Genomic DNA, 25,162 nt, shown 5'->3' on the forward strand with positions numbered 1-25,162 from the left:
TGATGCGGAGCACTCTCCACTGAGGAAGCCCTGCTGGAGTCTCAGCTCAGCTCTAAAGGAACAGCATGCTTTAGACCAGGAGCCCTCAGGCTTCTGCTGCATTGGGAACTGCCTGGAAATAAAGACTGCTAGGTCCTGCCCAGAGTTACTGATTCTGTAGGTCTGGGGTAGAGCCTGAATATCTGTGCATCAAACAAGTTCCCAGGTGATGCTGGTGGTGTGGGGAACCCACTTGAGAGCCAGGGTTGAGGGGAAGCATTCAAGGAGGGGATGGTGGACATGCCAGCTTGTCCTGCCATGGCAGGGCCCCTCCTGTCCCACCTCCAGAGGGAACCAGCAGCCTCCTCCCCTGAGGACAGCAGAGGTGAAGGGAGCCCAGGCTCAGGCTCAGCTCTCTGTGCAAAGGGTTTCAAAAAGGAGTCTCTGCAGGAAGGAGAACCTGCCCCTCAAAGAGGGAATTGGGACATGCAAAGGGACAGGAAGGCGAGCTGAGAGGGCATAGGGTAGAAGCTGGGGGGCACAGGGCAGGGAGGCACAGGGAGCTGGGGGGTCCAGGGAGCTGGGGGGGCACAGGGCAGGGAGCTGGGGGGCCCAGGAAGCTGGGGGGGCACAGGGCAGGGAACTGGGGAGCACAGAGCAGGGGCAGGTCTGAGAGGGGCTCAGGGTGGGGGTGCTAAGGGGGCATAGGGAGGTACTAAGGCCAGAGGAGAGCGCCAGGCTCTCTTGGATGAGGCTGGCCAGGAGCTGAGACGAGGGACACACTGGGAAGCCTTTCCTGACTAGGGGTGGGGGATGGGCATGGTCCTGGGACAGCCTACATGAGCTGCACTGGGTCATGAGCCACACCAATTCCAGGATCCAAAGGCAGCTCCTTTCCCTGCTGTGCTATTCACGGGTAAAGCTCATTCACGGAAGTCATCTCCTTCTTAGGACAGGCTCACAGCAGTGCCTGGGGCTTCAGAGCTCCATCCCCACTCCCGGGGCCCATCCCCTCCAGCACCTCAGACATCCCAAGCCAGCAGTTGTGGCTTGGGGTCTTCCCAACACAGCCTCACACATCCTCCAAGCATTCAGCGACACCCTGACATGTCACTAGGACAGAGGGCACATTACCTGCGACTGCAGAGCAATGACAAAGAACAAAAGAAACATCAAAGAAATAGATTTGAAAGGTAATGCAGATCCCTGCTCACCCCATCTGCAATAACCAAGTTGCAAATAGACAAACTTCTAAAAAAGAAGGAAACACGCTAATGAGAAAACCAGATTGGTAGCCTTTATTACCCAAATTTCAAGATTGTGAAACAGTTTCTCCATATTACAGATTTGTTAGCTTGCACAATATTCCTTAATTTACTCCACAAACCATTACCAGGCGTTTACAATGCACGAAGTAGGCACTGTGCCTGGTGCTGGGGGCCACCTGTACAGCACTCCCTGCCCTCGGTGAGCTGACGTTTGTTGTGATATTAGAAAGCCAAACCACAAATTTATCTGCGGAGCTTAAAATGAATTTCCTCTTGTCATGTGCTAACTTTCTATTCTGGATTTCCTGGGGTTTCCTTTATTAGACTTGAGTCCAAAACTGTCTTGGAAAGGACTCTGTGTCATCTCGGCCCTGCCCCTGTAAGGGGGGTGAGGAGAAAGAACTGGGAGGATGGGGATATGAATGAAATAATCACCAATCACTCCTGACCAGAAGGAGCCAGAGAAGTGGGCATTTCCTAGCTCTGGCAGGACATGAGGTCCAGCCACAAAAAAACCTAGCCGTTTACTTGTTAAACAGAACAAAATGGGCCAGGACCCTCACTCTACCTTTAAAGAAAAAAAAGTACCTTATTCTTGGCTGGTCTTTAAACTGCACAGGCCAAAATGAGTGAAACATGGCTATGTAGTGCATTTTACTTATAACAGCAACTTGGTTTTCTTCATCCTTCACTAATCTTTGTTTACTCTTACCCGTTAATAATATTTGGCCAAGTTTTTAGTATAAACCTGAGAGTAGTTTAAACATACTCCCTCCAAAACTTGTTTGGTGTTGATTTCTCAGCAGCCCCATTTCCATGTGCACAGAGGGGGCAGATTCTCTAACTCACCAATGAAATTACCCAGAATTCCTAATTAATCCTGAGGCGGGGAGAAGGGAGCTAAACTAGTATGATTCTCCTGCTCAGCTGGTGTCCTTGGGCAGAAAGCACCTCGGGCATGTAGCCCAGCTCAATGGAGAGGTCGCTGCTGCAGAAGGCACAGGGCAATCAAGGCCTAGTCACTTACAAAAACCTCCAGCCCACTGAGGGCTTCCCTTGCTAGGGGGTAATCTGCAACTCAAACTTGCATCCAGTGACGATATTTATAGACTTGTCATGCTTTGAGAGAAGTTAAGTTTTCTCTAGTATCTCCTAGGTGTAGTTAGCATATGAATATAGTGCCTCAAAGACCAGGCATCCAGCATCCAAGAAAGACAGCTGGGGGTTAGAACAGTTATACCCCCATCTAGCTTGTGCAAGGCAGCTGAGCACACAAAAGCAATGTTTGTGTTTTACTGTGTGTGTTTGGGGGGAGCAGGGGGGCCCTGCGTGCTCTAAATACAGGCTCATCACAAGATAACTTCCTATAGTTTCTAAAATAGTTAATTGATTCATTAATACCCACTTCCTGTCAAAAAAGCCTTGTGCCATGAAGATAAAACCATAGAATGATCCAGAAAAAAGTTACAGAATTCAAAACAACATGCTAAATAATTTCAATTGTCACCTGAAGTCCATATGAGGTGGTGTGGCCCACTGTTTTTCCAGTTCCTTCCATAACACACGCAGCTTTGTATGGATTTTTTTAACTGCACTAAATGCTTTGTAACTAACCCAGGAGTCAGAAACACCTTCTCTTTCCTACCTCGATGGCATTCCACGGGAAATCACAGCTTCCTAGTTACTATGTGGCTACAGACATACCTGTGCCTGCAAAACGGAGATTTATATGTGCGATTATGCTTCTTGGTTAATATTTTACTTTTAAGTCATAAACAGTGTGCTTAAAGAAGCAGCATAACGCTCTCTATGAAGAGAACGCACAGGCTTGGAAGCAGATGACAAGCTGTCAAGCTGGTGACATCCTGGGGTCCCCTTGGAGGGCAACTTGATAAAACAAGCTGGGTCCCTGAGTCAGGCCTGCACACCCCCCAACCCGTGTCCAATAGACTCTATTTTACCTGAAGGTAATTTACAACTATGAAACAGACACATATAAACATAGCCATACAAAATAGTGCCCTGTCCTACCATCCTGTTCATCTAAAGGCCCTAGCCCGCCTTACTTCTGCTTTTCACGGAAAATGTCACATTTCAAGGAACCCAAAAAGCCTCTGTTGTAAGACAACTATTGTTACCTGCCGCTAAGAAACGGGAAACAATGACTCAGGGCTTGTCAGAGGCATCCCTTCTTCAGAGCTATTACAATGTGGGAAAATTGCACTTAAGAATAGACAAGGTGTATTTGAGACCTTGCTCCCTGGCATTATTTCATCAATTTGCAGCAAATAGGTTCTTATAAAAATTCTTAAAAAAAAAAATAGATGAAACCTTAGAATAGGTAAAACACTGAGTTAATGTTTAATTTACTTCTAATGACAAAAGTGCTGTTCTTATTCAACGGGGACCACTGTACATAATTAAAAATTAATTCTGCATATATAGTTTATTATTTCTGAGAATTCTCTGGTTTGGAAAATACATTGTATGCAGAGAGAAAAAGAGAGAGAGAGAGAGAGAGAGTATGTGTTCCTGGGAGAATAAAAAGAGCAGCTTAGAGCCATCTCAGTCTGCCTGAGCACAAAGGAGAGCTAGTCTCTGCGAGGCCCAGTTACTATTCCCAGACATACATAACTGTCGATAAGTTTGTCTTGTTTATCCTTTAGGCAAGGCCTACATTTTCTTTGCACCCTTAGAAATCCCCTGTTTACAGCTCCACGGGTCCACGTGCAGCATGTGATGGTGGCATCCAACTATGGAGAAACACAGTGGTAACTGTCAGAGCCCCCTGGGGCTGGCTTCAGCGAATGGTCCGCCTGTGTGATTTGGAATCGCCACCTAAGCACCCCGTGAGTACTTTTAAGCAGAAGAGCTTTTGAAAACAAACTTTTCCTCAACTATATTTGCGATTAACGCCTCAAGTCAAACTAAAAGTTCCTGCCATTGCCTTGTGGTGACCCTCAACAGTCATCTATCTTACATTGACTTCTGACGGCTACCCTATCCTGGCTTACCCCCCACCCTAACACACAAAATCAACACGTGCCCCACAACACTTCCCCGATTAGATGCATATAGAAACTTCCCAAATAGTTCTGAAATATTTTATGTGAAAAAGAATGTCATCCTCACTTTTAGGCCATGATGATACCAAAATCTAGACTGGCTTCTACAGCAACAGGCAGAGCCTTAAAGATCCATGTGCCCAGGTGACCATCCTCCAGTCCATGATACATTAGTGACCCAGCAAGGCCATTACCTGGCCCTGTCTATTGAATATTAGCAGATACATCCTACTTTAAAAACACCACCATTTTTATATTCATAAGACTGGCATATTCTAGTGCAGCCACCAACAGGCAAGCTGACCAGAGACAGGGAGAGAGCAGTAGGACTACCGCTCTGGTGTTCCAGAAAAAAAAAAAAAATATATATATATATATATAGGAGAGACACAGAACTAAATTGCTACTGATTACAGTGACTAATGATCAGGTGAAAAAGAAATAAAAGACCATTCTAATCCGGGGGACCAGATACGCTGCCTGCTGCCTCCTCTTCCCTCCTGACCAGCCTCCTCAGCTCCCTGACAAAGCGGTCTGCTTGTCCAGGAAGGGCACAAGGAAGAGAGAGAAAGGCTGCCCTTAACAGAACACTGGAATATACTTTATGAAACAAAATAAACAGAAAATCAAGATACTGAGCAAAAACAAAATGACAAGTGGTTTTTCTCTTTTCACGCGACCCTTTATTTCCAGTCAGGACATGGATAAACACATTCTTGAGTCCAAATGCTGAGAAACTCTTTCTCCAAATACTTGACACAGAGCTGAGTGGAGCAGGAAATGATGAACAGGGAAAGGAATGCCACAGATTCAAGATGGACGGAGCCAGCTGGGGGGGCTCCGGAAGCCGCACAAGGTCTTCTGACCATCACCTCCAGTGATTTCTTAAGGAGTCATCACCATGCAACTGCAAGGGAACAATCGAGCCATTTGTAGCCCACCCAGCTCTGAGGGAATCTCACCAGGCAAGGCCTCCCCTTTTCCAGGGAGGTATCGGCCAGCTGGGGCTGCCAAGCTGGGGGGTGGGGGGGCTCACAGAAGCAAGCTAGTTAGTTCCTAGGGTTTACACCAATAAAGCCTGGTTCACGAAAAAGAGCCAGTATACAAACTCCCTCTGAGTCTGCCCCAAGTTAACAAGTGGAAAGAACTTCTCGTTAAAACCTACAGAATCACCCAAGGATTGCCTTCCCCCTTACTGTCACCTGACCACGTCCTCTGACAAGAAGCAGCCATCCATGAGGTGAGGTGACCGAATGGTCATGCCTAACGAACTACAGCTCACGTACCAACGTTTGCAGTGGTATCCTTTTCACATTGTCCCTAGAATAATGTCCCTCTCATTTGAATTACAGTATAGTCTCTGAGCATTACAGCCCAGCCCGGGGTCCTTGGAGCTGGTCAAAGACTGGGAACTCCCACCTGACTGCAGCCAACGGAGGAAACAGGCCAGAAACAAATAGGAGAAAAAAAACACAAGAAAAACCCCAAGTTGTGGGCCGCCCTAAAAAGTGTTTCTGATACAAACATAAAATATTAAAAACATAAAAAAACAATTGCAGAAAAAGCTCTCAAATCACAGAAAGTGGAAAGGCAGGTGTGACAGCAGCGAGGCCCCAGGGCAGGCAGTAGGGGCCTCACCAAGCAGCCCTCAGGGCTCCCAGACTGCAGGTGTTCCCAAACACACACCCACAGACACCCTGGGGATCAGGCCCCACGTGAGCCACGTGACTATCTGCTATGTCTCTTGCAGCCTCTGCCGTATAGGGCAGACAAAAAACGATTAAGGCTTACTTGAGAAACAGGGACCCTTTTTAAACTCCACACACTTTACTCTGGTACCCAAGGCCAGTTCCCTAGTGCCAGGAATCTCAGCGACTGGGAAACAGCTAGCAGGAGCCGCTGTGAGCCTCCCTTATACTTCTATCCCACCACCACACTGGGCACACAGCATTGTGCACCTCTACCTGTGAGACAGGCCCCAGAGGCTGTGTGCGGGTGTGTGCACATGTGCGTGTGCCCACGTGCCTGTGTACATATTTGTGTGTGCACGTGTGTGTGCCACATGTGTATGCATATGTGCACATGCGCCTCTGTGCCCATGTGTGCATCTGTGTATGTGCCTATGTGTGTCCTGTGTGCGTGTGCTTGTTTGCGTGTGCACGGCAAGAGGAGACTGAGTAAGAAAGTAAAGATGAACAACTCTCTCCATCAACTAAACCCTCTGCCTCCCGGGGTGCAGCCCTGAGGGAAGACCTTGAACACTTCGCCCCTGTGGGCCCTGACCAACTCTGGGACATATTGTATGTTGGTGGTGTGTATTCTCCATGTGAACATCATATAGGAAGAGTTTACTGCCCTTGAAACTCATCCCTATAAAGTGAATAAAATACATAATTGTTTGATCCTAAGTTAAAAACCATTTATGGCAGTTGGCCCCCGGATAGGCCAGCTGGGCCTCCTGAGAAGGCTGAGCTTGCCAGCCCAGCCCCCAGCAATCTGGAATTCCCCAGCCCAGCCCCCATCCATGGGAAAACCAGCCAGTCACAGCATCCCACCCAGACCTCTGAACAAGAAGCCAACTTGGCCAGGTCCCCTGGGGTCTACACACTGATAGAGTTCCCGGAACCAGTTCGTATTCCTGGATCTCTGCTAATAGTCCTGTACCACAGTCTTATCCCAGCCTTGGAAAGACCCAATTTAGCTGGTCCAACATAAGCAGATGCCCAGAGGCTTGGGGGCTGGGGCTGAACCACCCTCCTGAATGCCAGAGTTTAAATGCCCCACTGCAACCCCTCCCACCTGCCCCGCTGAAGAGCCTCTGTTTGAAGCACAGTCTCAGGTGAAGTTGCGCAGGCCTTCCAGGCAGCTCCAGACACTCAGCTGGAAGTGGGTCAGCAGGCTCTAAGCCCCCAGCTGCCCCTGCCTCTCCAGGGCCACAGGTTCATGTGAAGGTGTTGTTCTGCTAAGTCCCATAAATGCTCATTTTAAGATTCACTAAGAAGGAGAAGGCGTCGGGTGGGAAGCTAGCTATCTCCTGTTTGAGGAAGTGATTTGATACACACCCAAGCAGGAGGCTGTTCCTCACTAACCACAGAAGCGCCTGAGCCTGGGTAACCACAAGTTCATCACAGGACAACTTAGGCAGTCACAAACCCTCTCACTGTGTGACCTTGGGAGGTGCCCTGCACAGAATCTACAAAAATCTGACACGAAAACATCCTACAGGAGCCATCTCTGCTTCACGCAGCATGTCCATGGCTCCCTGGGCAATGCCTGATCTGGCGGGAGTGAAAATGGACAGAGTACACAAAGTCAAACAAACTGGCCATGCTGGTACCTCCCAGGAGTGAATTTAGAGCCAAAAGGAGAAACCACAAAAGCAAAATTAAATTTTTCCTCAGAAGAAATACACACACACACAAACAGCTAAAGAGACGACTTCAGGGCATGTGCAGCATCCTCAGCTATTTGAGAGGCTTGACCATGTGGGGCTCACTGGGGGTTACCCTGTGTGGCTTCTTACAATGGACATCACAAAGAAAGAGAAACCAGCCCTGACTCCAGTGTCCTGCACACAGATCACACGTAATTGGACCCACCCTATAACTTACGAAACTATGAGTCCAAACACAAATCTCCAGGAAGAAACACACTAATACTTAGCACCCTCAACTCCGTTAAATGTCCTGAAGCATCCAGAAGCCTGAGCCCAATCCCAGAATCCTGTCAGCCCCTGAGGCCAGCAAAGGGAAAAGGAAGCTCTCAGGAAGGGTCTGGGGACTTGGTCCTGGTCCTGGTGCTGAAGGAGGGAGGCATCAGCGGGCACTTGCGGCTGCTGAGCAGAAAGCACTGTTGCTTCCAGTGTGCAGAGGGTGTAATCGGCTGGTTAGGAAAGCACCTCCGATACGCATCTCCGGGTTCTGAGTCATCTTGAGTCTAAGGAAGACACAGCGACTTTGTTTACCTTTGGATTTTATCCCATTGGCAGCTGGGGACCAAGATAGAACAATTCTTTACATTTTGGAAATTATTCCGATAACAGGAACAGAAACGATGTGAAGAGGAAAACACAGGCACAAGAGTCATTCCTCGACTGACTGAGGAGTAAAAGGCACTATGTTCTGTTTCTAGAAAAGGTTCTGATTAATGGGGAATCCCTGAGTCCAGTTTCCAACCTCCTACCAGCCCTCCTAGGAGCATGCTGACCTGTACAGCGTGTTTCAGATGTTGGAGATGCAGCATTTACCAGCTGTGCTCTTATACCTGGATGCTGACTGACCCTGATATGGGGCTCAAACTCACTGGAAAACTAAAACTAACAATGCCAGATTTCAGGACAGAGAGAGCTACAGCCCCCGGGGGAATCCAGCCCTGCGTGCAGAAACACGCCTAGTATTTTCAGACTCATAGAACAAGGAATCACTATGTTTGATCCCACGGTCATCTTGATGATCCATCATTTCCAGGAAAGATATAAAAAAAAGCTACTCAAACCAAAAGCTCCCCAGACACTCTGATCCCTGGGCAGGCCTTGGGTTTGACCTAACAACCCTCATGTGAGAACCACTTCCTGGGTTCCAGACTGCAGCGAGTTGGGAAGCCAAGAATTAGGAGACTCTCATCTCATTTCTAAGGATGATCATGGGACTTGCATTGATACCAAAGTTTGAATGTGTTAACTGTTACTTCTGGAAGCTGCCTCACACTTAAATAGCACCGGGTCATCTGCTGTGGATGACATGACTTTAAGTTCCCTTTCACCCGTGTCAGAGTTTCTTGAACACAGCAGCTGCAGTGCCAACCCCGCTTGGCATGTCTGAGCTGGTTCGATGCCCCTCTCACGAGCCAATCCCGTGCCCTCTGCTCCGACAGCTTCTCTGGGCTCCAGCTTGTTCTTCACTCATTTCTGGACTCCGAGGGCAGCCCCGCGCCCGCCTCCCCCACACTGCTCCTGCGCAAGCAAGCCTTCTGCCATCCAGATAAATCAGTTTATCTTTCTGGGCCGTGGTTCCTCTACCGTATGTTGTTCATTCCATTGTTCATTCCATTTTTAAAGCTGTGTTTTTAAATCCTCCATTTCCCTATCTATTATGCACATACATGCATAATATTGCCCTTGCTTTTTTTAAACAGATCTTTTATTTCTTCTTACTTGCTTCCCTTTTCCTACACAAGCATTTCCACATCTGAGCCGCAGGAAGTCCGACTGATGGGCTTGTGCAGGTTTTTATTTCCGCGTGCACACACTTATCTGGGTTTTATTATTCTTTAAGGGGATCATCTGAGACAGACTTGCTGCAGTTTGCTTTTCTTTCTAGCCATACCCCGTGGAACTTCCTGCGCGTCACGTGGCGTGGCCTGGCTCTCATCGCCCTGACATCTACATAATATTCCATGCTGTGGAAGCACCTTAATATAATCACCATTTCAATTGGTATTTACTTTGTTTTCACTTTTGCTATTTGTTCATTTAACCCCTCACTGTGGTGGTGCTGCAATGAACATTCCTGTACATCTCTAACTACTGGTCAAAGTAGTTATTGGTCATTTGGTCATACTGCAAGCTCCTCCTTTCTTTTCCCGTGCTGAGTACAGACCTCTACCCTGACATCGGGATGCAGAACACTAGACAACCACTGTGGACTCCCTGCTCAAGTGCTGTGATCTTACATCTGCTCTCTCATTTTGGACCCTCCAGGGGTGACTAGCACCTGCAGGACATGTTGTCCGAGTCCCCACGAGGCCTGTCCATGTGCCCCACTCTACCCCTCCACAGGCTAGAGGCCTGTCTGCACGCCTCACTGGTCACTCCAGCCAGTCGTTGTTATGTTGTTCCCGCCCCCCACCCTACCAGCTTTGTCCTTTGCCCAGCTCAGCATCACACAATGACTCCCCACTTCTCCAAATTCTTTTTTTTTTTTTTACTTTTTTATTGGGGAACCACCAAGGTCATTGGTTACACATTGTTTTTATGCTATAATGGTACAATTGACTCTATTAAGGAGGGCACAGCTCACAGTGGCCCATGCGGGGATCGAACCAGCTAACTTGGCATTATCAGCACCACGCTCTTAACCAACTGAGCTAACCGGTCACCCTCTCCAAACTCTTCACAGCAGGTTCAAGGCTGCTTTTCCACGATGCCTGACCTCACCCAGTACACACTAAAGCGGCTGTCTCCTACTGATTTGTCTAGTGGGAACTAATTTGTTACAAGATTAACATAACAAATAGCTTTAAATTGTACTAGCAGAACACCTATCAATAAAAATCTGAGCAGTGGAGGGCCGGCTGAGTGGCCCCGTTGGTTAAGAGCTGGCTTGGGACGCCAGCTCTGAGCAGCAGGGCCCCCGGTTCGGATCCCACAGGAGGGCCAGTGACTCTGCGCCCTCTACAGCTAAGATGCTGAACAACAGCTCAACCTGGAGCTGGGCTGCCATGAGTCGCCGGTGACTGTGTAGGCTGCAGTGGGGCAATAAATACCTCCTTAAAAAAAATAAAAAATAAAAAAATCTGAGCAGTGGAAGTGCCTTTGTTCACTCCAGTTCATTAAGCTCCACAAAAAAAGGTCTTACTCTCCACTTTGACAACCAAATAAACTGAGGCAGAGAGAACTTAGATTTGTCTGAAACTTCAGAATTAGCGAGAAACATGGCCGTGACTCAGTCTTGACTCTCCGACTCCAAGTGTGGTTAGTGACATGCTCCTCTCCTCAGCTGTCTCTCAGGGGCTTTTGTCCCCACAGCAGCAGCCTGACGGCTCCAAGAGTGACCACAGCAGCCTGACCATCTTCAAGGTCACTTGGAAGCAGGGAGTTCAACTTGCAAACCTCCCTTCTCGGGCGTTAGCAGCTACCGTGTCTGGTTGTTCCCAGTGAATGCATCCATCTCCTTTCTAAACATGTGCACAACTCATGACTAAGAAATGATGCACCAGTATTCTCATTCCCCAAGTACCTTCAGGAAGGTGTGAGTGTTTATACATTCAAATGTCTCACTAGTCTCTCAGAGAAGAAACTCTAAACGTTTTCTACAAAATGCTATATCCCAGCCAAGTGATTTTATCTACAGGGCCACCTTAGGAGCCATGCTCTTCTCAGCTACCCAACATTGCTTTTAGGCTGCGATGGCATAGTTGAGTCTATTAAGGAGGGCGCAGCTCACAGTGGCCCATGCGGGGATCGAACCAGCTACCTTGGTGTTATCAGCACCACGCTCTAACCGACTGAGCTAACCGGTCACCCTCACCAAACTCTTCACAGCAGGTTCAAGGCTGGGAGGAAACTGGTGGCCCTCCTCAAAGAATCATCTCTGAATTTCTGCATTCTGTTCAAGAACGCATCTTCACGATTTCTCTCCTCTCCAACTCCCACCTCAGCACCCTGGTCAGTGACGGCCGTGTCTCAGAGCAACCAGGCCCGCACTCCCCACTGTCCACTCCCAGGAGCCAATAGGCCCATTCCCTCCCCTCATGAAAACCGACCACCCCCTGTCCCTAAAAGTAGTCACTTCTCTCCTTCCCAGCCCTTTACTAACCCCCACAACGATCACCACCACCACCACCATTCAAATCCAAGATCATGAAGAAAGAAAAGACGGACAGTACTAAGTGGTGAGGAGCATAAGAATGTTGGCATTGCACAAACATGGTTTCAAATCCCCATTCTGCTCTTACAGGCTGGGTGACTTTGGGCAGGTTATTTAATAAGTTCTGAGTCCCCCTTCCTCAATGTCAATGTCATAGAGTTGACATTTAAATTAAAATAAGATAAAATTAAATTAAAATAAGATAATACATATAAACTAGATACTTAAAGTCTGTATCTCTCTCCATCCCCACACACATGCACAGCGAACCCACACCCCTTCCCTGACAAAACCTGGAGCCACGGCTGAAATCACCCTTGGCCCCAAGCCCAGCTGCTCCCCAGGCACAGCCCAGTTTTGCACATTAGTCCTTAGGGGTTAAAAATAGCACAGGCAGCTAGCTGAGCTCGGTTAATAAAATATCCAGGTTAATTTTAGCATCAAAAAGCTCAAGAGAATATAAAATCCCTGATGCCAAGAACCACATGTGGCCAGCATGGCCCCTTCTTACACTGTCAAATAACCTGCCCAAAGTCACCCACATGTAAGAGCAGGACACACACACACACACACACACACACACACACACATGCACACGCTAATGTAACTTATATCACTCCCTTACATTCACAAAATATTTTCTCTAATTGAGAAAACAATTTCTTCTTAACCCTGTAAAGACACTACTACTAACAATAACAGTTTAACTTACTAAGCAGGACCACCACCTCATTTGATCCTTACCGGACCCTGTTACGGACACATACTGTTTCCCACGAAGGAAATCAGGTGAAATATATCACGTTTAGCAGAGTGGACCTAGAACCCTGCGCTCCCAACCCGTGTTCTGGGCTTTTTCACCATGCCTCCTCCTCACCAGCCAAGGGAGGCACAGGCTAGGACCCTCAGCCACCATTCCCTGTTCTCTCACTTGGCACCCTGTCAGGGACCTCCTGCTTCTGGGATTATGTTTGCATCTCGGTGGAGGGAGGGCAGAGGCTGGGGCAGGCCCACACACAGGGCCACATTTTGCTGAATGGGAGGAACTGTCAGGTCCAATGTGCTTGTGCTGGACCCAGACTGTCATCGCCCTTCTTGGTGGACAAGCTCTAATCTTACACTGAAGGAATATGAGAGCTTGCTCTGAGCCCAGTTAGCACAAGAGGAGCGGCTCCAAGGAGGAGGGAGAGACGGGGTCAGAGGAAGGCCTGCAGCAAGGAACCAGGCGGAGCTCAGCCTCACGAGGGACACACAGGCCAACACACCAAACGGGTCCAAACTGCACCCTCATACCCAGGATAGAAACCACTAACAAAGCAAAAGGGCTTTTCTCACTCTGAAGTGAAAGGCTAGGATATGTTTTAGCTTAAGAGAAACACCTTTGTATATTGCCCTTAATTGAACACTTTTATTGAGATAAAATGAATACTTAAAAATGAGTAGTAATTATTACGGAAAAAAAGAAAAGATCACTGGGAAGTGAAGCTATAATATCGCACAATGCCTAAAGGAGTGTTGAGTCCAAAATAACTCTGCCCAGCAGAAGTGCTCTCATTGTGGGTTCTTCCCCCAATCAGCGCCTGCAAATCTTCAAGTTGCTTCCCTTCCAGCTCTAAGTCCTGACTCATGGAAAGTCAAAAGAACACACTTCCTCAAAATAGCCATCTCATAGGAAGTGTGTTCAGTCTTACATGACATGAAACACTGGTGTAACAACAGTAATAACTGGTAGACAATGTTTAAGATTTTTAAGTGTCCAGAAGAGCTCTTCAAGATAATTCTGCGAGATTTAAGTAGGGAAAACAACAGGTTCTTCAAGACAAGGACTCAAAATACTTACAATAAAAATACCTCACTTTTATTTGGCACTTTCTTATGCATTATCTCATTTGCAAAAGGTGGAAGAAAAAAGAAAGGGGGGGAGGAAAAAAACAGAAGAGATTCTTCTCATTTTCCCTAACTTTAAGCCTTTCAATGAGACCAAGTACCATCACACTTTCCAAAACTATTTAAGAACTAAAATGCCAAGGCTCCCACACCTAATAAACTCTTCATCCCCCCAAAAAAACGTTCTGCCTTTTTTTCTTAACAACAGTAGTGATACTGCTTACTGGTATAACTTTAGGGAGAATTTTTCATTTTGCTTTTTCTAGGAGTGAGGGGGCGGGTATTAATGTAAGCCTGAACAACACTGTCTTGTAAGCTCCCACCGGATGCAGTAGACAATAATAGCCTGCATTTTGCAAAAGGGAAAAAGGCTATGAAAGGGGAGGACACTGGCCCTGGGTCATCCAGCAGGCCAACAACAGACATGGGGGCATGCAGCCAGCTAGCCTGGAAATAAGGCTTAGAGATGAATGGACGGCTTGGCCAGTGTCTCCAAACAAGGAGAGGCGAGTGTGCATGTGACCGAGTGTGCAGTGACTCATGCACGTCTGCCCCTCCTCCAAATCAACTATTGCATCGCTCATCATCGGGCCTTCAAGATCAGGGCATTCAGGCAAGTCAGAGCCAAGACGGGCCACAAACAGACGACTAAGGGAAGAAATCAGCATGCCAACTACTATGGTTGGGATCATGGTCATCCTGTTCTACTAACAGGTTTCCCCTCGAGTTAAATGAGACTAAGTGCCAAACCTGCCTGCACACAGTTCATCTGCCAGTTCTCCAGCCCAGGCTCTAATTCAGCAGCACAACCTTGACCATGTCTGTGCTCAGACGCAGGGGGATGCCCTGTCTATGCTATGTGTAGGCCCTGGTTCCCTGCACACACACCCACTACAACGGCGGGAGCCTTCTGCAGCCCAGCAGTGTAGGTGAAAATCCCTTGGCAGGAGAGAAAATAGGAGCTTCTCAGAGCTGGAACCACGTCCAGTGAGTTGCACAGGCGTTTCTGCCTAGCCCCCAAATGTAGGAGGGAGGTAGGAAGGCTCCAAAGATTCTAACAATACCCAGACCCCACGTGGGGTTAGAGGCGGCAGATGTTCCAGTCACTGCACTAATCCTCAGCTGAGCCGGGTGTTTCTCTCACTTGCTTAAAGTGGAGCACACAAGAGAGAACACCTAACCAAGCAGTGTCTTCTAACCCCCTTCCTTCCACACTAGATCCCTGTGTTGGGGCCCAGAACCCTCCCGCAAGCATGCACCAACAGGCCAGCGTGGCTGCTCTCCTAGACCACTGGGTGTCTCCTTGCCCTCCTGTTCCCAATACTATGCCATCCTGGAAAGAAATCAATGCTCTCAGCCTAACGAACCACCATTCCTGAACTCTCCTTGAGTACAGTGTGAGGTAGGCTGGCTGTACTGGGTCTGGACCACAGGGTCCCCAGACCCATTCCTGCCTGCTGCACCAGAAGCCTGGCACAGTCCCCGACAGCCACGCCGCTGCCACTCCAATGCTACCATCCTGTTCACTTTGATTAAGCAAACTCCTCAAATCCTCCAGGGCGACATCTGCCACACAACTGGACCCAGGCATTAGGTTAGGTTCTTGGTTGAGGGGACCCTAACAAAGGCACTTTCCCCTGCCGTCATTTCAGGTGGAGCGCAATGTTGAATCTTTCAGTATGAAAGTGCAGCAGATTTCAACCAAGCCAACATGAGAAACCCTCCCTCCCCAGACAGACTCCTCAAGGCTGAAGTGCTGTCACATCCGATCCACAGTGCTTCTGAGCCAAAGATCAACAGCATCTCAGCGATGATCCATAAACCAAAATAAAGCAGACAGGAAACAACACGCTGATTTGGGGTAGCTGGAATTCCTCAGGCAGCGTCAGATGTCATCAACAACTGACACTTCAACAGTCACTGGGTGCCTGGCTCGGTTCCCTGGAGCCCTTTTTCATGTGGGAACAGATAAGAGTGTGGAGTATTCCTAGAGACAGAGAGTTCAGTAGGCAAGAAAGCCCCTGAGGATGGAGACACTCTGGGGACCTCAGAACTGTCCTCTCACCCTGCACATGTATGGCATTAATGTGTAACAGTCATTCCAGGAACCGATCTTGTTATGTTTGTTTTGGTTTTGTTGTGGGTTTTTCTGGGGGGGAGCGGGGGGGACTTGCACATCACCCTCCCTAGATAAAACAACTAGGAAAAAGCAAATCTGACCAGATAAACCCAGGAAGTCCAGATATAGCCCTCCAGCCCACTCCAGAATCTGCATTTCATTTCCCTCCCCCAGCTCTTGAGTCCAGTAAGAAAGGCAGAATCCTCCCGGGTGACAGGGCCTGAATGGCAGGCCCTGGTGGCCAAAAGCTCCATCCGGCAGCCAGTTCTCAATGGAAGGTGGGGGAAGGGTGGCTCCTGTGTCTCCCAGCCCTGAGGGAGTTCTGGGTGCGCTTCACACATTCACACGCGGGCATATGCACACACAAACACACATTTATCTACAGATGTGTGCACACACAGAGATACACACACACACAAAAACAGACACATCCACCCACACAGACGTATACAGACACAGGCACCAGTCAGCAGCAGGACCCGGCCCCACGCCCCAGGGGGAACATGTGGAAGAGCTTACACATTCCCAGAAAAGGAAGTTTCTGGGTGCAGGAGCTGAGGGGAGATACCGAATCCTGAGGTCAGTGTATTTGGCACCTGAAATGCACGCATCCACGAGAGTCCTCAAACGCGTTTATGCATACACAGGCACACACTCATGTACACACAAGCACGCACACAGGCACACACTCCTAGCGGATACCGGGTCTGCGTTCTGCCCCGCACCTCCCCCAACGTACAGGGGACGCCAACCGCTGCACTGTGCCTCTGGTAACTTGGGGCCGCTCGCGGCGCAGGGGAGGCGCGGATGGCTGTGTTCCCCGTAGCCGCGGGACCGACCATCCCCAGGAAGTGGGGAGGGGCCTCGACCCGGGAGTGCGCATCTCCAGGAGCGGATTGGGGACCTGGGGTCGCCCGCCCCAAGATCCGCGAAGACCCCGCCGTCCCCGCCGGCTCCCGAGATCTCACCGATCTTGATCTTCACGCTCTGGAAAACCCGGAGCCCCTCTTCCTCCACCGCCATGCTGGTCGGAATTCGCGCGCGGAGACCCGCTGTACAGCTGGAGCCAGAGCCGCAGCTCAGTACCGCGCTCGGCGCCCTACCCTGCGCGGGGCTGGTCCCGGGAGCCCCCGCCCCAGGGCTCCGCCCACGTGCCCGCCCATTAGCCTTGCCCAGCTGTCCATTGGCCGAGGTCCTTAGAGGGGCAGGGATATTACAGTTCCGCCCACAGCGCGACCCCCAACTACCCATTGGCTGAGGACTGGGAGGCGGGAGCGAAATTGTTCCGCCCACAGCCCAATCCCAGCTCCCCATTGGCCGAGCCCGGGCGGGGAGGGAACCGGGAAAGGGGTCTGGGGTCCTGAGTGGGGCGGGGCGGGGACGGCTGGAGGATAGAGGGGCGTGGAGAAGCCGCGCGGAGGTTCCGGGCGGGGGGCGGCGGGAGGCCAAGCGCCGCGGGTACCTGGCGGGGCTTAGGGAGAGGAGACCCGGCGGAGGAGGGGATGGGGAGAAGGGGTGGGAGTAGGAGGGGGGGCACTAGGCCAAGTGCACAGCTGTCTGCCCTCGCTGACCCGCAGGCATCTGCAGGGCCCTTGCTCACCTCATTTACTTATCTGTCTCAAGGTCTTCTGACTTCCTCTCCACTTCGCTCCTTTATCTTCATAGAAGCCTACACCACACACACACACACACACACACACACACACACACACACACACACACACACACGCGCCCTGCATATACCAGACAATAAGCTTAATGAACACAGGGGTCTGTTCTTTTCACTGCTTTATCCTCACTTCTTAAAAAGGAATTAAGGTCCATTCTTTACCCTAACTACTTTAGCTTCCTTCCAGGTCTTAATCATCTGCTTGAGTCTATCCTCTCAAGAACCTTAATAGGTAGTGTTTATTGGTGGGTTAACATGGAGGTTAGGAAAGCACCTTCTCCTTGGTTCAAACCCCAGTATTGCTGCATCTAACTCCAGGACTTTGGGAGGTTTCTGTAGTGCATGCTGTTTTGTGCCATCCAGACTTCCCCGCTTAAGACCAAGGCTTTGTTGAGGTCTGTCAGGATAACTGAATAGCAACCCTGGCTCCCGAGCTTCTCAGAGGATTGGCTGAGGCCTCGTAGCAACTGCATTGTGGTTAAGCTACTTCTCTGCTGGATTCTTCTTCCCTGGAATACTCAGGACTGTGTTCTGAGAACACTACTGATAAACTCCTTCACACAGATCTCTGCCTCAGAGTCTGTTTCTAAGGGAACCCAGCATAAGAAAATTGGGGCCAGAGTGTCTAAGAGCAGCCTCTATGATGGGGTTTGAGAGCTGAATGCCCACTGACACATCACTGGTAGCACAACCCTGCCATGCTGTAGCAGTGGTGAGCTGGAATGAAAGTCTGTGGAAGGAAACACACTGGCTGGTGCAGTGTCTCAGGCATTAGAAAGGTTGGGAAAGCAGTCATTATCTGAACTGCGGAATCAGGTAGCTCTTGCTGAGGGCAAAGCTATGAAAAGATCAACAATTTAAAGAAAAGTGTGACAAAAAGAGGCTCCCTTGGTACCATATAAAGACACTCTCATCTCCTGCAACCAGAAAACAACAACAAAACAAGCCATGGATCAGAGCCAGGACTTAAACATGAAGATTGCAGTGCTCAAAGAGACGGTTGAATGCTCAGCCCAAGGAAGGTTGCTGTAACAAGGTCAGGACTCTGGTTGGGAAGAAGGGAAACCCTGAGGCTTGAGGGAGGGTTATCTGGATTAATGTACTCAAAAATCTTGAATCCCAGATTTCCCTAAATCTTCTGGATCTGAAGAGGTGTCCCACTTCTCCCTAATAAAGGCAAAAGCTCTCTAGGCTTGAAGATGATGCAGAGCCCTCTGAAAGACAATGCATAGACCTCAGTGGCCTACCTCCAGCCCACTCCTCCACATTTGCATCCCCCAGCTGGAGAGGTGATGAGCCTGAAGAAGGAGGAAGGTCCTGTCTGCAAAGGAGTTTCAGGACCTAGGAAACCTGTGCCAGTGGGAGCTGGGAGAGTAAATGCAGAACTATTGTAGGTCCAAAGAATGTTGTATTCAGGGGAGGCAGAAAATAAAAGTAGATCAGGTTAGAGTTTATTGATAGGGTATCATTCAACCATGATACAGGATTTGGCATCCTGGCAAGTACTGAATGCCAGTAGTATGGCCTTTGGAAGCTTGTAGAAAGCAATGTTACACACTAAATGAAATAGGAATGCCAAATGGGTGTCGCAGACAGCAGAAGAAGACATTCACACGCTCTGAGAAGTGCCACAGGGGAGTCAATATACTTCATAAAACCAGGAAACCCATTGGGTTGTCGGAAAAGTCATGACGTATTTTGTCTATGTTTTTCAAAGGTCATTTATTTATATAAAGAACAAAGATCATCAATGATATATTGCCCATTTTGTTCGATAACCTTTTGCCATCTTTCAGTGAGCTTCATAATTCCTCATTCATAGAAGAACCTGTCTTTATTTGCAAAAAAACTGAACAAGGTACTGATTTACAGCCTCATCTGAATTGAACATTATACCATACAAGGAATTTTTAAGAGAGCGAAACAAGTGGAAGTCTGACGGCACAAGGTCAAGCGAGTATGGTGGGTGTGGCAACACATCCCATCCAAGCTCGAACAATTTTTTTTTGATATTTTATTGGGAAATTGAGGAAGGGGAACAGACAAGTTGCTATCCTTTTGTTCTTCAGTCTAGTTGTGGAGGGCGTTGCTTCACTGGCTCATGTTGGTATTATCATTGTGCTCTTCCTGGGTGAGGCCATTGGACAGCCACTCATGGCGGCTCATAGCAGCAGCTCATGGCAGCTCATGAAAGCTCATGCCAGCTGCTGACCAGCCCCACTGCAGCCTACACCATTGCCGGCGACTCACGGCAGCCCAGCTCCAGGTTGAGCTGTTGTTGTTCACCATCTTAGCTGTAGAGAGCGCAGCGTCACTGGCCCTCATGTGGGATCTGAACCAGGGTCCTGCTGCTCAGAGCTGGCGTCCCAAGCCAACTCTTAACCAATGCACCACTCAGCTGGCCCCAAGCTCCAATAATTTTTGACGGGTGATCAAACTTGTGTGTGGTTTCGCGTTGTCGCAGTGGAACACAACTCCTTTACAATTAACAAGTTCTGGACATTTCTGGATGATGGATTTGTTCAAACTGTCCAATTGCTGACAGTACACATTTGAATTGATTGTTTGGTTCCTTGTTAGGAGCTCGAAAAACATGACACCTTTAAAATCCCACCACACTTAAGAGCATAACCTTCATCTGATGAATGTCTGCTTTCGATGTCATTTGAGGCGAATCATCATGTCGGGACCAAGAACGTTTGTGCATCACATTGTTACCAACAATCCTCTTCTCATCACCAGTTATCAGTCACTTCAAAAAAGTATCATTTTCCTCATGTTTAATAATCATATTGCAGATGTTCATACGTGCCATGAAATGAACTTCTTTGAGTTCATGCGGAACCCAAATATCAAGCTTGCTTACATATCCCTGCTTCTTCAGATGGCCATGAATGCTTGAATGGTGGATGTTCAATGTTTCTGCAATCTCCTGTATTGTGTAATGTGGGTTTGACTTGATCAATGCCTTTATTTTGTCATCATCAACCTCGGTGGACCTCCCTGACCGAGGAGTGTCGTTGAGATCAAAATCACCAGCAGAGAATTTCATGAACCATTGTTGGCACTGTGGAAATAAAACAGTAAAATATGGCAAAAAATGCACAGTTTGGTCTTCCATCTTCAACTTGTAAACTCTCCAAGACTCAACCAAATCGCTCAGTTTTTTTTTAGAGTGAAGCTAGAACTGTCAGCTGTCAAATGACATAGTAATAACATAGATGCGAATGACTCCAGTACTTCCAAAAATGAACTAGTGCCATCTGTTGCAAACATGCGTCATGACTTTTCTGACAACCCAATAGTTGCTGACTTGGAAAGCCCAGAGGACACTCCATTTACCAAAGTGATGAGGAATGTCTGGTGAGATCTTCAGTGTGGTTGGCCACTGCAGGATTGGGCTGAGGGTAGAGATGCTGTTACAGGGAGCATTAGGCTCCCTGATAGCAATGAGGATGATCAGATAGTGACACAATAGAGACCAGGTGATAACATTTTACCATCAGAAGCAAGGTAGGTGTACTTATTGTAGTGAACAGCAGGACTGGAATGGCAGCCTGGGTACCCTGAACTGCAAAGAGCTAGAGAAATGGTCAGCCAAACACAGCACCAGCACATGACAAATAGCCAGCCAGCAGGAGTGTTGCTCAATTTATACAACCAAAGGAAATCAAAGATAGGTATCAGGAGGCTGGAGAAAGTTGTCCCAATAAAATGTCACAATCTTTTTCCCAGTTTCCAGACATGAGCCGATTCTCATCCTCAGAACCCACTGACTGAAGGAGAGGACCTGGCTACAAGTATATATGGTAAGAATTCCCCTAGGACTTCCTCAAAGGGGACTGTGACCATTTACTCAGATAATTGTACATCTGGGAAAGGGAAACACCTAGATATTTTGAGGGCTGTTGGGCTCGGGGTCTGAGTTGACATTGGTACCCAGGAACCCAAAGAGTCATCATGCCTTGTTAGAGTGGGATTTGTGAGGTCCAGGAAATAAATGAGCTCCTGGTCCAGGAGTGGTTCACATTGGGTCCACTGGATCCATTGGCCAACCAAGTGATCATTTCCCCTGGCACTGAAGGTAAAATTGGTATGGACATATGTGACAATTGTCAGAACACACACATTGGCTCCTTGGTGTTTGGATTAAGAGTCATCCCAGCAGGGAAGGCCAAGTGGGGTGTCAAGATGGAAAATAAAAAATAATAGCATACTCTGGGGAAAAAATAGAGAACAAGACTGCCCTTAAAGACCTAAAGGGTCATTGCATTCACCAGTCCCTCCTCTGATACCAGATAGGTTCTAGAGGATGAGAGTAGACCACCACAAACTCAACCACAGATTAACCCCAATTGCAGCTGCAGTGCCAGCTGTGGTGCCACTGCCAGGCCATATCAACATAGCCTTTGGTCCATGGTATGTGGCCATACAGCTGACAAATACACTCTTCTCCATCACAAATAAGAAGGAGACTCAGAAGCAGTTTACATCACATGCCATAGACTCTAGCACACACAATCTCATCCTATCAGGCTTTCCTGTCTTCTATTATAATATAGTCCCAAGAGATCTGGACCATCTGGACAGCCTGCAGAATATCAGTTTGGCTCTCTATATTGATGGCATCATTTTAATCAGCTGGATGAGCGAGAAGTCGGCAGTTCATCGGCGGTGTTAACAAGACGTGTACTCTAAGGCACATGTGTACTCTAAGGCACATGTGCTCAGAGGGTGGGAAATAAATTTGTGAAGATTCAGGGGCTCCACACATCAGTGGGGCAAGATGTTCCTGAGCATAGGCCTCTCTTTCTCTCTAAGAAGCATGGAGACTGTGTAGCATACTTCTGGGATTACTTCCTTAACAAAACTCAACCTCAGCAGAGCTGTGCAAGCACCATGCCTTCTCAAATCTATGTTCTGCACAAAAAAATTGATCAGCAGTTTTCTAAATTAAAATTTATTCCCTTAGAGGTATGATAATAAGAGACAGGAAAATATTGAGGGGTTAAAGGAAAAGGTGATGACTTCATAGAAAGTATCTATAATCTCTGGTTCATAACTCACAGTTACATTTTTCTCTCTTTGATAGAATCCTCTTCTGCACCCTCCAGAAAAAATTTCTTGAGACATCAACATATCAACAAGTGGATATTTATTTATTGCTAAGAAAGCATCATTAGATCATTATTATTAATAGCTGATCAATCTGCTTTCAAAGGATCTGTAGTGACATCAAGTAAATGATCAGTACACAATAATTTTTAAGGGTACCAAAAAAGTATTGAAGGAAGAAATTATTATATCAAACATATACAGGTGAAAACATTAACTGCAATGAATAGAAAGCTCATCTCTGAGTTTCCTAATAGTTAAGGTGAAAAGGGAAAGATGGAAATATGGTATCTTTCACAAGTTATATTATCTAACAAAAGGAAGTATTGAATCATAGTTCTCTGATAAAATTTATTCAGGCACTTAGGAGTGAAGGAATGTAGCTCTCTAATGACCTGATAGACTATGAGAAAAAGCATTTAGGGAATCTAGAAAGATGAGTAATAACATGCCTTTGAATAATCTTTCTCAAATATTAGTTGTGTGGGCCACACAGAGGACAGAAGCTGAATAGTGAACATGTCTACACTAAGGTTCCTTTTGGATGCTCGACGTCCAATTGTGCTGCACTGCTGGTGGAAAGGAGACCCAGCACCCCAGGGGCAACTGAGCCCAGCCTGTCCACTGCAGCAAGACGTCAATAGACCTTACAGTGTGCACCAATTGCTTCTTCTTATGTGTATGAGGACCACGCTGCCAGATCAGGGAGGAACTATGTGCTTAGAAATGAAAGTAAGTGATGTTACATCTGGTTGGCAGCTAAGAAAAGCCACTGTGGTATTCTCCAGGCTTTCTCTTCTGCTGTGGCAATTGAGAGGCCTTGTTTTGAAACTCAGAGATAAGATAGAATCAACCTAGACCCTGAGTCACTACATGGCGGACAGCTGCCCTGAAGAGCAACTGGGATCAGCAACTGTCTTTGTAAAAGTGAGAAATGAACTTCTGGTGTGTAAAGCCAGTAAGATTTGGGAATCATTGGGATAGCCTATGCCTGTTCTATCCTCATTCATAAAAAAAAACCTTAATAGAGTTTGTATGGGATGCTATTTGATTAACATCAATGCACCTGTCAATTTGAGTTAATAGTAAAATATAAGCCCAGATATCTAATGGATTTATTTGTTGAATAGATTTGTGTAATGCTTTGAGTGCTTATTATGAAGAACATTAGCTCAAAATGACTGTTTTTGATCATGATAAAGTTTAACTTATTATTTTTTACCCTAAGTAACCAAAATCAAGGCGATTTTTGAAGACATCCCTGGAATCAGCTGTTATCTAGACTCCAAATCTTGTCTTCTTAGCTATGACAGAAAGGTATGTATTTTTTTTTCTTCTAAATTCTCCATTAAATTATTTCAGAAGTTAAAAGGAGGCGGGTACCTGATTCACATCATTTGGGACAAGGATTTGCCATCAAGACTCTATTCTGACACTCGATTCTCACAGCAGAACCACAACACAAGCCCTAGAAAACTCTGTATTTGACTCACAGATGCTCCCTGTCCAGGGAACCAGGCACTGGAGACCCAGCAATAAATACGATAAATTTGCAACAAGCCCCAAACTGGTCTTCGACATTGTCACAACCAAGCAAAGCAGATTTTATCAGTGGCCAGTAAGAGGTGTTCCTTTTGTAAAACATTAGATTGAGGGGCCCACATAAAAATAAAGAAACTGTAAAAGGGCAAAAAACGTACTTGTATGCCCACCACTCTAACGTAGATATTTTTATTTCTCTTTGTTTCTTTCAAGGTTTTGTTGATATTGAGATACAGTTTTACGCAGGGGCCAGCCACACAATTTTTCTGAATGAGTATGTGCTCTGTTTCATGATTCATTCATTTAGCAAACCTTTACTGAGCACCTCACATGTGTCCAGAACCTGCCAGGTCCTGTGGGAATATCAGAGAAATACGACGCACACCCCTTAACCTCAGGGCACTCACATGAGTTGTGTCGTTGCCACTAAATAACTGGAGAGCTTACCTTCTCCACAGTGTCCCCTCCACCTACAGGTAGTTCAGTTCGGAATGATACGGCAAAAAAAAAAAAAGATAAACAGAAGAGGAATTCCTAGAAGTAGCCCTGGTCTTTAAGGTATACTCGTAGACACAATGACAGGGCTGCATGAAAACTGAAAGCCCATTTCTGAGGACATGGAGGCTCTGGGAAACTGAAGAGCCCCTTGGGTGGTCCCGCGCAGGGGACTGCCCTCACCCCTACACGTAGCTCAGTTACCATTACTCCCAGCTTCAGGGGTATAGGTGGCACAGAAGGGAGTGAATGGTGGCAGCTGGCTGTGGAGGAAATTTGCCAGATCATGCACTGTGAGGAGGCCTGGTGACCGTAGAGAAGCAGGAAGACAAAGCTGGGGCTCAGGAGCAAACACAGCACCTGTCTGTGCACATTAATCAATTTTATTTAACTTTGAGGATGAGAAATGATTGACTGACAGTGCTTTTATTGTATTT

General features: G+C 47.5%; 1 protein-coding gene across 1 annotated transcript in view; it reads right to left on the reverse strand.

Annotated features, from left to right (window-relative positions):
* Positions 1 to 17,034, reverse strand: part of RASA3 (RAS p21 protein activator 3) — a 131,890-nt gene extending 114,856 nt beyond the window's left edge. Inside the window, exon 1 of the mRNA XM_019644759.1 lies at positions 16,873 to 17,034. Coding sequence (XP_019500304.1) covers positions 16,873 to 16,927 — 55 coding nt within the window. The 5' untranslated portion in view covers positions 16,928 to 17,034. The remainder of the gene's footprint in view (positions 1 to 16,872) is intronic.
* Positions 17,035 to 25,162: the final 8,128 nt, after the last annotated feature.

The sequence above is a fragment of the Hipposideros armiger genome, unplaced genomic scaffold (genome assembly GCF_001890085.2).
Source record: "Hipposideros armiger isolate ML-2016 unplaced genomic scaffold, ASM189008v1 scaffold_91, whole genome shotgun sequence".
Classification (NCBI taxonomy): domain Eukaryota; kingdom Metazoa; phylum Chordata; class Mammalia; order Chiroptera; family Hipposideridae; genus Hipposideros; species Hipposideros armiger.